Below are 16,890 nucleotides of genomic sequence, written 5' to 3'. Positions count from 1 at the left end.
TATCCCGAAGGAAAGATGTTCTGGAAAAAAAAAAAAAAAAGCCTCTCCGGCCCAATAAATACGTGACTACGATGTACAGTCACCTGCTCAGAAACGCAAAAGGCCCTCGGCGTCTGTCATCAGTAACTTCTTTTGAGGCACACGGGTGTTGAACGGTCCTTCCAATCACCTCTATATTTAAAAGGTTTTATTACGTAACTAAATCTGCACCTCTGTCCTTAACGGACGTTCTCCATGGTGTCTGGCCACGTGGCCCTCATTTCCCCTTTTGTCTCCCCAAAAGCAGAAACGAGCAGGTACAAGAGTTTAGAGGTGACTTCGCACTACGTGCCCCCGTCAACCCACAGAACACAGAATGCCTTCCTCCCTGAACCAAAGTACAGCGGGGCCCTGTCCCCAGGCAGAGGCGGAAGGAAGGGCCGAGCCACACCTCAGACCCCCGACGGCCTCGGCCACAGCGAGGTGGCGGGGAGGTGACCTCGCCAAGCTCGCAGGACCGCCTCCGGCAGCGCATACGAACGGGAGCAGCAGGCCTTCCGCGCCCCTGTGCGGGGCACCCCGCTTTTCTCCAACTGAAGAGGTGCAGACCCTAACGGCCGATGAGCCTGACCGGCAGAAGGTCTCTGCTCTCTCAGCACAAGTCGCGAAGGGACTCCTGGCCTCCGGAGCTGCGAGGGGGCCTTCGCGCTCCCCACACGCGGTGGGACACCCCGGGGCTCAGGGGTGCGACGTCCCTCGGAGGCGGCTCTCTCGGCGGCAGGGACCCGGGGGGAGGTCGTAACGGGTAAAATGACAGCGATTCTCGGTCCCTGAACAGAGGTCCACAGGAGATGCCTTTTCGAAACCATAAAGGAAATGAACCGCCACCCACGTCCAGTTCCGGGAGGTCTCTGGGCCACACTCAGCAACGAGAGACGATGCAGAACAGCATCCCCCTGATGGCGCCCTCGGCACAGGCGTCACGCAGCTTGACGGGGCCACGCGGCTGGCACGGGAGAGGCCGACACCGGCACCCGGAGCCCGTGCTTCATCATCGCTCCTTGATCCGCACCCGGGGGCCGCGGGCCGGGGGTGGCAGGGCACGCACGCCTGCTCTCTGCGCCCCACCGCGCGCCCGCGGCCCGGCCGTAGCGACGACCCGCGAGGGCCTGGCCGCGGGAGCGTCACGTGACACTTGAGTCACGTAGCCTTTCACAAATGTTAATGGAATGTGTCGGAGCACTTTTGACATCCGCCGGTCCTGACGAGCCATGCCCAGCGCGTCCCAAATCGGCGAGATTCCCTCAGCCTTGCCTACGACAAGAGCGTGAGGACGCCGCCTCGCGGCTCCCCCGCCACGTGCGTGCGCCCCAGGAGCGCGGCGAGCAGCGGCCGCCGGCCCGGCCACCGAGGGAAGGGACAGAGATGTGGAGAGCAGCCCGGAGAAGAGCACGTGGTGTCGACGACCGAGATTCGGCCAGGCGGGAGAGGTGGTCACAAGGGGCTCCCGGGCCGTTTCCCTCGGCCCATCACCCTTAACACGACATGGCACGGGGCGAGGACAAGGCCACGTTCCCTGGACTCCAGCAGACGTTACTGCAAGTCGCCGTGACGACGCTGGTTGTTCTGTGCGATGCCACACCGGCCGTGGGACGGACGCGCGCCCTGTCCCCCACCCCACCCCACAGGCTGAGGAGGCACGGGGTCCTGGCACGGGGGGCTCCAGCTCCCGCAGGCCCCATCTCCCCCAGGGGCGGGGGAGGCAGATTCAGGGGAGGCCCGGACTTCCGGCTTCCTCTCCTCTTTCTCTAATGCCTGTGCTGTGGGTCGCCCCATGACACATTCGTACTCCTAGCAGAACTCCGGTGGAGGAGGAGAGGCCCTGGTTCAGAGGTGAGGATGCATCCCGTCGTCTAGACCAGCTCACGGGAAGTGGCACCCAGGGACTGTGGGCTCTGCATTCACAACGCGACGGCGCCCGCTTCCCACCGTGACCCCCCGAGCACACACATCCCCTGGAAACCGCAGGGGTGGGGGGACAGGCCCAGGCAGGATTCACCGAGGGGTCCCCCCGCCATCTTTCCACATCACATGTGAGCCGCCCCTGCCCGAGGTACTTTATGAAGAAAGAAATTTCCAAAAATAGAAGTTGATAAGCAGTGTGTGTGGGGGGTCACTTCGGAAAAATCGTGAGTTTTCTATCTGCAGCTCTCAGTGCTGGGCACAGAGAACTAAGCCACGAAGGAGGTGACGACCGCGAGTTGACGGACCAGGGCACTAACCCTGGCCCCGCCCGCCGTGCCACCGGCCCCGGCTGGACACGGCATTTCACCTCCGCAGCCTCCGCGTCCTCAGTGGTCAAACGAGGGTGCTGGGTTACCTGATAATCTGTTTCTCTTCCAACGTTAGCAGTGAAGGACAGACAACTCTGTCTGGTGTCTTAGGCCTTTGCCGCAGGCAGCCCAGACCATTTGCCAGACCTATGTTTATTAGCAAAGTGGAAGTCGGGGTCTGCTGCACAGTCCCCGCCAAAGGCTTCCAGAGTCGTCTGACATTCGAGAGAGAGTCTGATAGCTGTGGCAGCCCCTCCGCCCCCCAGAAGAGCGGGCCCGCAGGAGGCGGGTTCCACTCGATCGGCGTCTGCAGAGCGCTGTGAGTGGGAACTCTGACTTCCACGATCTCATTTAGAAGCCTTTCCCCCCAGTTTTTCACTGGAGGGAAACTCGCTGGAATTTCTAGCAGTCTCTCATGCCCAGGTTTTTCCTAAATTTATGATACCAGTAAAATATTGATTCCTTTAGATTCTCTGGTTCTGGTCCCTGAACTGACCCAGAGCGTGGCAGAACACAGCCCTGGGCCTGCTCATCTCAGCCCGAAACCGCTCGGCCTCCACTGAGAACCACGGATCACAGAATCCTTCCTCCGTCGGACAGTGTCCTGGGACCTTTTATTTATTTATTTTTAATCTGGTTGAAGATAGTTTACTGCGCTACTTAGTATTTCTTACACAGGGACCAGCAGGTTAGTTTCTTTTTTGTGGGGGAGGGGTGGAATCTTACCACTGAAATGTGGTAAGAAAGTTTCTCCTGTCTCATTTATAGCGTAAATTAGCGTTCATTACAGTAATCAAGCGATACATCTCAGATACTTAGTAGCATCTCAGATGCTTAGCAGCGGAAGTCCTGTATTCACTCCCTCGGCAACCCCAAATCCTCCTAGAGACAAACGAGCATGATAATGCCAACAACTACGGGAAGAGCCGAGCGGCTCCAGCCCCGGGAATGGAAGCGCGGAGCGTGGGTGTGAGCCGTGCGCCCGCTGTGTCCACGCCGCGACCGGCGTGCACTTCGCTTCCACTCGGTTGCAGGCCGGGGCCGTGCTGACTCCCAGGTCACGCTGTCAGGAGCTCCTCCTTCGTATAAACCATTTCGTACAGTTCCCGGCTCACAAGCAGTCAGCAAGCATTCGCCCCGAACGACGCTGCTTCAGAACCCAAACTGTCCTGCATTGCATTCCCATTCTTTTATGATTCTATCGGTCTGTCCTTGGTTTTCTCCGATCCACGGAACACGACTTCTTCACCACCCCTCGCCCCCACTTCTCTCTTAGATCCCATGTCCAATGCTGCCGTCACGGCCGTCCCAACAAGCCGTCCCCTCCTTCTTCCCGCTGCTCACCCACCTGCTGAACCCCAGCGCTGCGGAGCTCAGCTGCCTGCTTCGTCTGCAAGGGACAGTGCAGTGCGAGGCATGAGGGTGCTCACGCTGGAGTTGCACTGCCCAGGGCTCCAGCCTCTGCTCCGCCACTTAACTCCCACGAGTCTTTAAGGAAACTGCGCATCGCTTCTGTATGAGGATGATAAGGATGCCCGGATGGTGCGTACGTGATGAAGTTTACCTGAGACTCCACACTGAGGCTTGGACTGACCATAGCTGGCACCCCATAACCGTTAGCCAGGATCCTTTTTGTTTTTATTACGCTATGTGTGAGCCACGGCATGAAGCTGGGGAAATCACATACCCGGACTCCCAAACGCCAGCTGGGTCCTTGATACTGTCTGGCAACTCTGTTTCTCCCCCTCAGACGCCCGCTCTCCTGCCGTCCCATGACAACGTGCCTTCGGCTCCTACTCCAAATCCCTCACCTCGGCTGATGACCTTCCTCCTGCTGCAGGGGGCACAGAAGCCATCAGACAAGCAGTGCTCCTCTGACCGTCACCCGACATGAACGCCCCACCTCTGGGCTCGCCGTGGCCACCTCCACTCTAATTCAGTGGGACGAGGGCTCCTGCTTCTGTCAAAGGCCACCCCTGACCTTGAGGTCCATGGCCCTCCCCTATGGCTTTTCCAAGGACTGTCCTCCTGCTTACCTTTCCTCTCTCTGCATCTTTGGCTCCTCCCTAAGGTGACCCCCAGTGACCCTTAACTCCTGGTACTCATGCCTTGTATGCCACCTCCCCTTAAGTGTGGCTGGGCCCCAGGACTCACCTCTAAGCAACACAAAATGGCGTAGATGGTAAAGTATCATTGCTCCCGTGACTACAGTACATTACATGAGACTCCGCCTCACTAGCAGACAGACACTAAGATCCCCCTTGATGGCTTGATGAAGTGAGAGGCCGTGTTGAGAAGCACTGCGTGAAATGGAGGTGGGTTGGGAAGAGGGGCTCTAGGAGCTGAAGGTAGCCTCCAGGTGACAGCCAGCCAGAAGCTGGGACCCTCAGACTTACAGACGCCAGGGAGGGCATTCTGCTCCGGGCTCACAATCCCTAGTCGAACCTCCTTATGAGAACACAGCCCACCCAACACCTGATTGCAGCCCACAAGGCTTAGCACAGACCCAGGTAAGCTGAGCCTGGGTCTTTCCTTCAACAGCTGGACTCCTAAGCTGTCGCTACAGATACACTTATTTGTTCGGTTGGTTGTTGCCATCCATGCCAGCATCTGGAAGCCGCCTACTGCTGTGTTCCAGAATAGCACCTAGCATGTAGTAGGTGCTCAATAAACACTTGCACAAATGGACGCGTAAGTGTAAACTGTTGACATTCTCACGTGCATTAGAATAAAATGATCCTGTGACATCCCATTAGAACATCTCTTCAGATGGCCTTACAGCAGTAAAAAATTATGCAAATTACACCTCGAACTACTCAGTATCTTTACTGCTGAAAAGTTGTGGGAAAACCAAGGCATTATGAAACGGAGCCCATTTCGAAAGAATTTAGCAGAGATTTGTTAGGAGATGTGAAAAACAGTTTTTGATAATTTGAAGGATCATGCCTTAGTCATTCTGTTCTTGCAGATTTGATTTTTTCCCCCTACACTGGGGTTGCTTTGATCACAGAACATAGATTATAAATTGTGTAAATCGCAAATTGTGCAACCGCTATTCAAACCACAAGACATATTTGGAATGTTTCTGGACAAAAAAAAAAAAATGCTAAGGAGTCACCACTGTTGTTACTTAGTGTCACTGATGCCGTGTGACATAATCCCAAACCCAGCCATGTCCTACAGGCTTTTTAACGGGCCGTGGTAATCCACAGCCTGGATCCCAGCAAGCAACTGTCCAAAACTCCAATCCCAAAGGACTATGCGCTGAAGAGCGGACGCTCGCTGGGTGGTCCGGGAGGGCGCGCTGCGACCACGCCTCCTCCGGGCTGTTCACCACGCTGACGCTGACGTGTCTCGCGTTTCTTTGGAACTACAATTTCGTGCTTTCAGGAGCTGACTTTAATGCAAGACCCCACAAAAATTAAGGAAAAAAAAAAAGTCTCTCCCTATGAAGCTCGCTTGTTTATGTATATTTTTCCCCTGGTATGACACTATCTTCTGAAAACTCCGGGAAACAGTTATGCAGTGGACTTGAAGAATTTTTCCCGAGGACGAGCACTCACTCCCTCCTTACCACTTGCTGCCCTCAAAACTTCTTAGCAACACGCACCGTGCATGAACCTCGGCGCGGGTCGCCTCGTCCAATCGCGTGCCCCGAAGCCCAGCCAGTCAGTTGTGTAATGATAAACCCTTATCTCCCGAGGACACACAGACTCGCCGAGCGCCCGCGGCTCCGCGCGGGGACTCCGCTCGCGCCCTCCGCAGAAGCTCACGCCCGTTTCCGCCCCCGACCCTCCCCACCCCCGATCTCCCCGATTTCCTCCCGTTTGCTCACTTGCAATCTTGAGGAGGGGGCAAAGCCAAAATACTAACAATGTCGAGTCTGAACTGGGGGAGGGGGCGGGGGAGCACCGGGGCGGGGGGGGGCCGCCACAACCTGCCGCGAAACGCGTGTAGCAACCCGGGGCTCGGCCGTCGCCGCGCCCGGCTTCGCGACCCCCTCCCAGCGCGGGCGATGGAAAGTCGTCAACAATTGTTCTCGCATGGGAGATTGACAGGAGAAGCTGCCTGCTCGTTGCCATGAGCTCGACCAGCCCCAAAATCGGGAGGAGGGGACCCTCCTGCTTCCCCGGGGAAGGGCGATGTCGCGCCCCTCCTGCGGCGCGTGTCCTCGTCCCACCGCCAAGTTCCCGACCTCGCAGGGGCAGTGGCCCTTTCCCGCACCCGCACCAGCTAGCGAGCCGCGGCCGGCCTGAGCCGGGGCGCGCGGCCGCGCGAAAAGGGGCGGGAGCCGGCGGCGGGGCGACCCCGGGCCCCGCGCTGCCCGCGCGCCTGACACACCCCTCCCGCCGGTCCCCCCGCCGGTCCCCCCGCCGGTCCCCTCCCGGCTGGTCCCCTCCTCGCCGGTCCCGCCCGGCCGCCGGGCCCCGCACGCACCTTCAGCGCGCCCCGCGCCGGGCCCCGGGGGACCGCGCGGCCGGGGCCGAGGGGCACGAAGCGCTCCTCGCCGTCGTCCTCGTCGTCGTCGTCGTCCTCGTCGTCGTCGTCGTCCGGGCCCCCTCGGGGCTTCCCCGGCACGCGCCCGGGCCCCCGCCGCGGCCGGCCGCCGCCCTCCTCGTCCTCGTCCTCGTCCGCGTCCGCCAGCAGCAGCAGCGCGGGCGACGCGGCGGCCCCGGCGGCCCGAGGGGGGCAGGTCCCCGGGCCGCGCGGCGGCGCGGGCAGCGGCGGCCTCCGGCTCTCGGGGGCCGGGCCGGGGCCGGCGGGCGCGAGGCCCCCGCGGCGCGCGCCCAGGCTGGGGCGCTTGGCCAGGCGCCGCGCCTGCATGCCGCCGCCGCGACGCGGTGCCGCCCGCCCGCCGGGGTCGCCGCGGGCCGCGGGGCGCAGGGCTGCGGGCTGCGGGCGCCGCCTCCCGGGCGCGCGGCCGTCGCGGTCGCGATCGCCGCCTGCCTGGCCGGCCCGGGCTACCGCGGGGCGGCGCGGGGGGCCGTGCGCGAGCCGCGCGCCGCAGCCTCGGCCGCCGCCCCGGAGCCGCGGGCCGCGCTGCGCCCCATGCGGCCGGCGGCCGGGCCCGCGCCTCTCGGGCCTACGGCGGCCGCCCCGGGCGCGAGCGGGAGGCGCCGCCCGCCCCGCCCCGCAGCCCGCCCCGCCCGCCGCCCCCGGCCCAGCCCCGCGCGCAAAACCCGGACTGGATTCGCCGCGCGCCCCGCGGCCTGGAGATCCGCGGTTCCGAGCGCTCGGCGGGGCGCGGGGCGCGGGGCCGCCCCCCGCTCCCCGGGCCGGCGACTCCCCGCGGCCGGCGGCGCGCGACTCCGCGGGCAGCCGGCCTGGCGCTCGCCGGCGCTCGGGGCGGCGATCGCGCGCGGCGTCCGGATGGGCTCTGCGGCGCGCGGCGGCCGCGCCGGGGCTGGTGCGAAACCGGGCAGGTGGCCGGAGCCGCGGACTCACCTGGATCCCCGAGGCGCCGCGCGCCGCCGCCCGCCGGCCTCGGGGGCGCAGCGGCCCGCCCCGGCCTGGGAGCGGTCTCGCCCCTCGGTGCCGCTCGGCGCTTCTACCTGGGGCGCCCGGTCGCCACCGCTGCGTTCCAAGAAGCCCGCCGCCCTCGCCGCCCAGCGCGTGGACGTCAGGGCCTTCGCGGGAACCAACGGGAATGCCGGGTCAGGAGCGCTGGTTTTGTTGTTAAAAATTAGCATGGAGCCAGAACGCGTCAGGAAACCAAGCCTAACCAGTTTGCCATATAACTGATGACACTATCTGTTCCTGGGGATTTTTAGGTGTGACAAAGAAAAGTCATTGGCCGCCGTTGGGGGCGAGGCTCCGGAGCAAGCGGTGGCCTTCGCGTTCAGACCACCTGCCAGCGCCCACCCCTGGGGGAGGAGCCAGCGCGCCCGGCCCTCCCGCGGGGCCCGGGGAAGGTGCGCTCGCCCTCCGCCTGCCCCGCGCCCCGCAGTCACTGCTGGAGAGGCAGCGTCACCCCGCCGGTCACACACTCGAAGGGAGCTCAGTAAGCGCTCACCTGGGGTGTCTTCCAACTGTTGAACGTTTCCACCTGGACGATGGCGAAGATTCTAAAAGGGACTTTTTGGCTCTCCTTGGTTCCCACTAGCTTCCTGGTAGACCAGTCATTAGGTCACCCAGGCCCCAAAAAGCAAACTCCCTGCTCTCCCTCTCCCCAGGGACGATGCCCGCCGGGCCAATCACTGCTATGAAGGGGATCCCGAACCCCCTCCCCACCGTTCCCAAAGCCTGGGGTGCATGTCTGCAAAAGCGATCGTTCCAACGGACTCTCCACACCCGGTTTCTCCAGGACACCCCCTCGCACACCCCTCCAGACACCAGCAGCAGCTCCGTCTCCCCCAGACTCCAAGTCACACTTTTCCAGCGGAACTTTCCATTCGCACATGTTCCGTTCAAGGAATTCTGAGTGAAACGGGTTGGAGCCTTTGAGGAGATGGGTGTGTTTGGTCAAAGAACAGGGGCGGGTCCCTGGAGTGGTTTCATCCCAACTGCAAGACATTTACCTTGGTAGACTTGGGAGGTGATTCTGGAGACGGGCAGCAGGGACTTCCTCTGACCAGAAGACGAAAGACCAGGTACAGGGCTGGGCCGACAGGTGCCACCGTGAGGGAGGACAGAGGTATGGGACAGGTGGGTTAGTGTTAGTGTTAGGCAGGTGGTCCGCATGCTGGCTCTGGAGCTTAGTGGCTATGTGTCCTTTCTTGTACTCTCTTTGTGCCTCGGTTTCCTTGTGTGTTAAATAGAGAGAACAGTCATACCTGTCTGACAGCGAAGTTGTTTTGTAGCGTGAGGAGTTGCTGTGTGCGGTCTGCCTAGGAGAGTGCCTGGAACAAGGCAGGTCTGCATAAGGGGTTTTTATGTGAAACGTGTTGACCGCAGTATATCAGCAAGGTAGCTCAGAACACTCCCAGAGAATAAGTAGGCTTTCTTTTAAGTAAGCTCAGAACTGTCAATAACTACCAAAAACATGCTTTTAAAGCCCAACTACGTCGTATCAAGGGGCTGTCGTCAGGCTGAGGATAGAGCTTTTTATGTCTGAAATTGCCATCGATGAGAGAAAGTGAATGTTTTCCTGAGAACCGGGAGGCAAGGCAGAACTGAGCGGGTCCGTGACTGGGGTCCGTGGTCCGGTGGAAGGAGCAGTAATTCACACCATCGCACTCTCTTTCCAAATCACCACGCGTGCTTCGAAATCAGCTCGTTCTTTCTCTCTGCCCAGACTGCCTCAGCAGAGCCTCACACGTCCCTTGCCCGGCGCCCCCGGGCCCCACAGTGCCCTCAGAGTGGGGCAAAGACTGGCCTTGGCACTGGGACCCTTAAGGGAAGTCTAACTAATGTCACGGAAGAGGTTTGGCCAAGCCGGGCTGTGAGTGGAGAGAAGGACCATGGTGGGCAGGACGGCGGCAGCACCCAGGCCCCGGGCGGGCGCTGACGACCGACCGCAGACATCGGAGGACGTTCAGTGGGAAGCGTGACCTAAGTAAGTCATCAGGAGTCAAGAACTATCTCATGCCACGGGCTCATGACACACCGCACTCCTGAGATGGGCTCGCAATGCCGAGCGGACGGGGAGACTCGTTGCTGCTGGGTCCCCGTGCTCTGGAAACGTACCACGATTCGCTCCCCAGCCTAGGCACGCCGGCCGCTGAGGGTGGGGTGCACCCTGGGGTCGCGCCCATCCTCCAGACAGTCCGATTTAATACGTCGTCTCTGAAAACGCTCCACTGTTCATTCAGTAGGTACGTCTTGTGCCTGCTCTGTGCGGGGCCTTGTTCTCTGCCCTGGTGTGCAGCAGTGAGCAAAACGACTCTCAGCGGGATGTGGGGAGGAGGGAGTAGCCGGTAATGGAAGGAAGCAAGCGAACTGTACGACCCTGGAGCCACCGGAGCCACCGTACGTGCTGTAGAGAAAATAAAGCACGGGACAGGGTGCGGAGTGCTGGACGTTTAATGGAAAGAAATACTTATATTTAGGACATTTAATATATTTATTATATTTATTTGTTATAGTATAATTATGTTTTACTCCTAATCGTTTGCGATTATACTTATTTATAATCCAATTCATTTATTATTGTATTCTGTGTATTTCCTTGTAATTCATAATATAAGGATATATTAAGCACGAGGCGTGAACGCAGCGTGACATTTGAATGAAAACTCGCAGGGGTGGCCTGTTCCCGGCGACACCGCGGTCCCCACCTCCAACCCTGGGCAGAGTCGTCTCCGAATCCCGCATGCTCTGGACGAACCGTTTGCGAAGCCCTGAGGAGACCGAGCCCCGCGTTCGGAGTAAGTGCCAACCCCCCAACCGCAGAGCCACTGGCTGCCCCGGCCTGGTTTCTTCTGACCCCAAATGATCCTTACAACTCTGAGCCCCAAAGATACTCCAAGCATTTTTTTTTTTTTTACATGAACTGAGAAATTGTACAAAGAAAAACCAGGCTCAACTTGACCTTCTGGTCGATTTTTTAAAATTCAAGATTCAGGAAAAAAAAAAAAATCACCCTCCCCAAATCATAACCAAGGCAGAAATACAACGAACTCTAACCTCCACCCCAGGAAGAGCATGCTCAGGGCCTCGAGAGCCTTAAACAGCTGGATTCCTTGAAAGTGGCAGGTCCTTTAAAAAATTATTTAAAAACTGAAAGTAAAATTTTGCCTTTTAAACGGCTTGTAAAAGTATGATTAGGCCAGTTTTTCCACACTTCTGGGAAACTTAAAAATGACTTCAGATGATGACTGTCATACCGCCGCATGAAAAATAGATTAAGGTTAAGAGACTCGCTGGTCGGTTTCACCTCCAGGCGGAGAGCCCGAGTGAGCCAGGCGTGAACCTCAGCCCGGTGCCTGAGCCTCCATGAGCAATTAACTTCGGCCCTCTCTAGTGAGACGCGCGCCCTCCACGCAGTTCTTAAAAATACCTCCCAGAGACTCGGGTTTTTTTTTCCTTTTGAGTACGAAAGTGATAGAATTACTTTCTTTTTAAGCAACACATTTTGCGGTGTGTGTGTGTGCGTGCGTGTGTGTGTATGTATGTGTGCATGCGCGTGTTTCTGTGCATGTGTGCGCGCGTGTGCGTGCGTGTGCGTGTGTGTGCACATGTGTGCGTGCGGGTGTGTGCGCATGTGCGTGCATGTGTGTGTATGTGCGTGCGTGCGTGCATGCGCGTGCTTCCATGCATGTGTGCATGTGCGTGTGCGTGCGTGCACATATGTGTGCGTGCATGTGCATGTGCGTGCATGTGCGTGTTTCCGTTCATGTGTGCACATGTGTGTGCACATGTGTGTGCATGCACGTGTGTGTGTGCACGTGCACATGCCCAGACAGAGTTTCCTCGTCACTTTTGTCATCTCGTACTGGCCCTTGCAAAGCAATGGAAAGACCCCCAGACTGGATCCCAGACACGTGGGCCCAAATTTTGCTCTGGGGCCTATAGCCACGTGACACGAGTTACGTGCCCCAATCTCTGCAGGGCTCACAGCTCTGAAAGGAATACCGGGCACTCCTTCAGGGGTTTCGACTCTTGAGCTCCATGATCCGACCCCACCCGGAAGTGTGTTTTAAGATTAAGCCAAACGCCCATTGTTAAAATCCGCAGACGGAGTGTAGTATGTGTGGCTGCGAATGTACGTGGAGGGTGTTTATCTGCGGACCTCTCTGCTAAGCCGGCCTGAGCGGCTGTACCTTCAGTCCGTCATCTCTGTCCCTGTCCACGTCACCCTCGATTTCATTGGTCCCCCCACCACCATGCTTTGCTGGGAATGCAAGAATTATGAAATTATGCATACGCTTGCAACCGTCTTATTTCGCTAATTATCTCTTCTGTAATTAGATGTCCTAATGGCTACAACCATTTTTTACATTCTCGGTATTAACGTCCCTTTCCGCAAAGTGAGGGTGGCTTCGGTCCAAGATGCATGTATAGTTACTTTCTACGAATGATATTTTCTTATCTCTGAAGCTTTTCTCGCATCTCCCTTTCCCTACAGTTTTTATCCAGGACCCTCTAGTACAAGTAACTGAAATCCTACTCCCCTAAAGGAAAAAGAGGGGGAGAAGGGATTTGTTAGCTTGGGTGAGTCAACCGCAGACGGGCCTGAGCTCAGGGAGAATTAGACGTGTGGGCCTCGGTCTCCGTCTCCGAGGGCAGATGTGGCATCTGCTTTGTTATCTGGTCAGCGAGAGGCAGGATGATAGCTCTGTCACACACCCGTCAGCCTTGTGACTAGGGCCGGGGGGGGTCCTTTGTCTCTTGCGGCGGTTAAGAAAATTCCAGAAAAGGACTCTGGCCGGCCCCTTCGGGATCGCGGGCCCACGTCTGGGGCCAAGGGTGAACTGCTGTGATTGGCTGCCCTGGAACCACGTGGTTCCTAAGGAAACCTAAGGATACTGTCCTGGGCAGAAAGAGAACATGGACAGTGTTATACATAAAACCAATACTATAAAATCTGAAACATGCGAACGATTCGAAGGGAAAACAAAATCACATCTAATCTCTCTACCCAAAGACAACCACTGTTATTTTGATATATTTATTTTCACTTATTTCCTATGTATCATTTTCTGTTTTGTTACATATTATGTTCCCACCTGGTTTTATAATATAAGCATTTCTTTCACGCGTGACAATATAACTTGTAGGTGGATTTTGAGCTAGTAGGAAAAAATAAATCGTGAAAATATTACAAGCCAACGTGCAGGAATATTTTTATCATCTCTAGGGAATGACAGCCATTTTAAACAGCATATGAAGCCAGAGCCATAGCGAAAGTCTGATAAATCGGACCCCAAGACACCTTTAAACTTTACCACAAAGGCACCATTAAAAAGTTTTAAAATAGACAAAAGACGATGAGAAGACGCTTTCGACATACAACCAAGGATTAGTACACAGAAGAACACAACAAATTCAGCATCATGAAGACGCTCAGGTATAATGTTCACCTGTCTGACTGGTAGACACGTCGAGGCTTCGGGAATCCGTGCTACCCGAGCGTGTGGAGGAGACGGTGCTCGCGGATACCGTAGCAATGTCTGCCATAACTCCCAAGCGCGTCTGCCATGGGAAGCCAACAATCCCACCTCTAGCTCTCTAGCTGAGAGCTACATGCACATGACCATGGAGGAGCACAGGTAGGGGATTCGGTGCAGCGCTGGTTTCTACGGCAAAGTGTTGACAACAGCATAAGTATTCATCCAAAGCAGAGTGGTGTTTTTTTTTTGTTTGTTTTTTGTTTTGTTTTTCTAAGCCAGCTTCGACAGCGAGCAAACTGCTATGCAGCAGCTCAAAGAGCGAGGAAAGGGAAGGGGCTCAGATTTTTAAGTGAAAAGCACAAGCGATAAAGTGATATTTAAACATGATCTCATCGGTGTTGGAAACAAAACCCCCCGCGGCGTGCGCTCCGCGTCTTCCCTCGTGGGGTTTCACAGGGAGCGATGGATAGACAGAGGGCTGTGTCTTGAGGGCACTTTCCAAGCTCAGGGCGCTGGATGGGATTGAGGCAGAAGGCGAAGGAGGTCTCTTGCTGTACTTTTTGGCTTTTGAAAAAGAACACATTCGAATACCGCCCAGTTTGTTTAAAAATTAAAATATAAAAGCGTTTCGCAGCATAATTCTTACTAAAGTCTCTTCTGTCGAGCCATGGTGCCGTGATTGCACAGCGCCTTGCTCTTTAAACCAGGGTGCTACCGACCTTCTCATGGAAAGCACTGTACACTTTTTGGATTCTTTCCTCGGCATCAGCGCCAGAGGTGAATTCGGTGAACCACAGAAGAGGCGAAGAAATTCACATTTATTTCAGTAGGTCACAGAGTGGGGTGGGGGCTAGGGTGAGATGTTTCTGAAAGGTTTAAAGGTGTGTGCTGTAGTCCAAATGTCTGTGTCTCCCCCAAGTTCCTATGTTAAAACCTAATCCACAAGTGATGGGGTGGGGAGGTGGCCCTCTCCGAGGTGGTTAGGTGTGAGGGCAGAGTCCTCACGAATGGAGTCAGTGCCGTTATACAGGAGACAGGGAGCGCTCCCCTCCCCCACCTTCCCTCACGTGAGGACAGAGAGGACCCCGCTGTGAGCTGCAGGTTCTCATTGGGCACTAACTCTGCCGGCGCCCTGACCTTGGACTTCTCGGCCTCCAGAAACAAATGCTTGCTGCTTATAGCTCACCCAGTCTGTGGTCCTTTATTACAGAAGCCCGAACTAAGACAGTGTGTGCGTGTGCATGTGTGTGTGCGTGAGTGTGCGTGTGTGTGTGTGTTTTAACTTCCACTCAGATGGATCGGCATGACGCACTTTGGGTCCCGTGAGAGCCTGCCATGTTCCTTCCCTGCCTCGCCCCGCCCCCCCCCCCCCACTCCACTTTTCTCATGCACATTGGAAGTTGAGTGATAATTCTGAACCCCCTTTTCCTCCTGTTTGCTCCCTGGTACTCCCCCAAAGCTCACTCCTCAGAATAAAGTCATTAAACCTTTCTCTGAGAACGTAGCTTGCTTAGGTGTGTGACCCATCCAACGGTTATCGTCCACCAACGCCCTAGTCAGTTTTCTTAGCAGGTATGTGAACCCGGGAGAGAAAAGTTTTGTGGGGAAAAGACGAGGAGGCAGGACCTGGGAAGGGCCAGGGGGAAACGGAGGGCGGGCGACTCACCTCTTGGCGGGCTCTTCTGTGTCTTGACTGGAGGTAATCACACGAATGTACGCGCGTGACAGGATCACACAGAACTAGACACACACACACACACAGGACGGCATGTAAAACCCGTGGAATCTGGATAGGGTGGATCATGTCACCGTCAACATCCTGGTTGTGATATTGTACTATTTATTGTACTATCCTTACCGTGGGGGGCGGGGGGACACGCCCCCCCCCCACCCTGCAGGTTCTCTCTGCGTCATTTCTTTCGACTGCACGTGAGTCTACAGTGACCTAAAAATAGAAATGTGGACAAGAGGTGCTGCGGTGTGGACAGGTCTGGCGAGGCCAGGATGCGGGGTTCTGGGCCAGTGGGGCATCGGGGGAGGGGAGGCGCCTCGAGGGAAGGAGGCGACCCAGGTATGAGCGGAAGCTGGGGCCCGAGCTCAAGGAAGACTTGCTTCTCCCCCGTCCTGAAGCTACACTGCAAAACAGCAGTCTGTCGCCAAGCCGAGCTTTCTAGAAGGATCGTCCACCAGGCGCTGGCACTTCCCGAGCGCGGCCAGGTGTCAGTTTCTTGACATGAATCTCACGTGACCCTCTCGACATGAATCTCACGTGACCCTCTCGATCGTCCTGGGGTGTGACGGTGGTTACACCCGCGTTCCGGGCGAGGGCACGAAGGCACAGGATGATGGAGAAACGCAGCAGGTCCCTGGCGGAGCCAGGATTTGTCCGATGTCAACGGCTGCGGCGCCAGTGCTAGCTGGGGCTTCCGAGCCCGGTGCAGGCCTCGCCGCTCTCCTGCTCGTGAGGAAGAATGTCCCTGGCATCGTACCATCCGGAAGATTCCCCGTCGCGCGTTGGCACCGGGAAACCACATTTGCTCACCTTGTGCCAAGTGTCAGCCACGTTACCTGAATCATCCCGTTAAATCTTCACAGCAAGTCTGGGTGTATCACCCCCACTTTGCCGGTAAGAAAATGGAGGCCCAGAGAAAGTCTTGTCCAAAATCACCCAACCCGCGGGCAGGGACCAGAGCCACCCCCGCACCCTCTGCGCTCTGCCGCCTCTGGCCGCAATCATTCCGCTCTCCCCCAAAGCTAGACGCTTTTTCATCTCCTGGCGCCCACAGGAACCTGTTTTATTTTGCCTGGTGGGTGACAAGTCCAGGTCTCGCGAACTCATTCTGCAGTGGACGCGCCGGGCCCTCCATCTGCTGCTCGCCGTGCGCCCCGGGTCGGGAGCAGCAGACCCGGCGCGCACAGTTCGGGGCGTGCTGAGCCCTCTCTAACCACGACGGCTTGGCGCTCTGCCGCAAGGTCTGCAGGAAGCAACCGACACCTGCGACACGGAGGCCGCCGACCCCTCCGGCTTCCCTCACCTCCGTGTCGCTTCAGAGCACCCGCGGACCGAGGCCCCGCGTGGGCACCCATCGGCGCCCTTGAGTGACGGGGCGCGTGCTCTGCTGCTGTATCGCCCTGCGACCACAGGGCCCGCGCCCAGGAAGTCAGAAGGATCTGTCCGGGCGCGCTTCCTGCAGGGGTGCACCACCCAGACCCGCGGCGCAGGGTGCGGGCTTTCCCTTTTCTCCCTGGGCGCTCGCCCGCTCCGCGCTCCGCGCTCCACGTCCTGGTTTTGCGCGGCGCTGCCTGGCGGCGCCCGGAGCACGCGGCGCTGTCAGTCACCGCTCCTGCGGCGGCGGGGTTTGGGGGTTTGCGCGCCGCAGCTGGGAGGGGAGCTTTTGTTCCTCAACAAAAACAAGCGCCCGAGCGGCAGGGCCTCCGGCGCGCCAGCCCCGCGAGGCGGGCATGAAGGAGCCCTCCCGGCGGACGCTTGCGACCTGTCACCGCAGACAGCCCCCTCTGCTTCCCAAGGCTCGCGGGGAGACGGTGTGGCGGATTACGTTTGTGCCGGCCCCGCCCCTGCCCCCCCC

At 57.8% G+C, this 16,890-nt stretch overlaps 1 protein-coding gene and 1 long non-coding RNA gene across 2 annotated transcripts in view; one reads left to right on the top strand and one right to left on the bottom strand.

The window, feature by feature from the left end:
• ZNF704 (zinc finger protein 704) overlaps positions 1-7,136 on the bottom strand; it is an 84,959-nt gene extending 77,823 nt beyond the window's left edge. The window contains exon 1 of the mRNA XM_016151468.2: positions 6,750-7,136. Within this exon, the coding sequence (XP_016006954.2) occupies positions 6,750-7,136 (387 nt within the window). The remainder of the gene's footprint in view (positions 1-6,749) is intronic.
• Positions 7,137-7,775: 639 nt separating this feature from the next.
• LOC107514097 lies at positions 7,776-14,646 on the top strand. The gene is made up of 3 exons (XR_004954704.1): positions 7,776-10,066; positions 10,439-10,618; positions 13,051-14,646. It is a non-coding gene; the product is annotated as an uncharacterized LOC107514097 (long non-coding RNA).
• The last annotated feature ends 2,244 nt before the right edge of the window (positions 14,647-16,890 follow it).

The sequence above is a fragment of the Rousettus aegyptiacus genome, unplaced genomic scaffold (assembly GCF_014176215.1).
Source record: "Rousettus aegyptiacus isolate mRouAeg1 unplaced genomic scaffold, mRouAeg1.p scaffold_m13_p_15, whole genome shotgun sequence".
Taxonomy (NCBI): Eukaryota; Metazoa; Chordata; class Mammalia; order Chiroptera; family Pteropodidae; genus Rousettus; species Rousettus aegyptiacus.
Note: the sequence above shows the minus strand (reverse complement) of the source record. Positions and strands in the feature narration are given on the sequence as shown.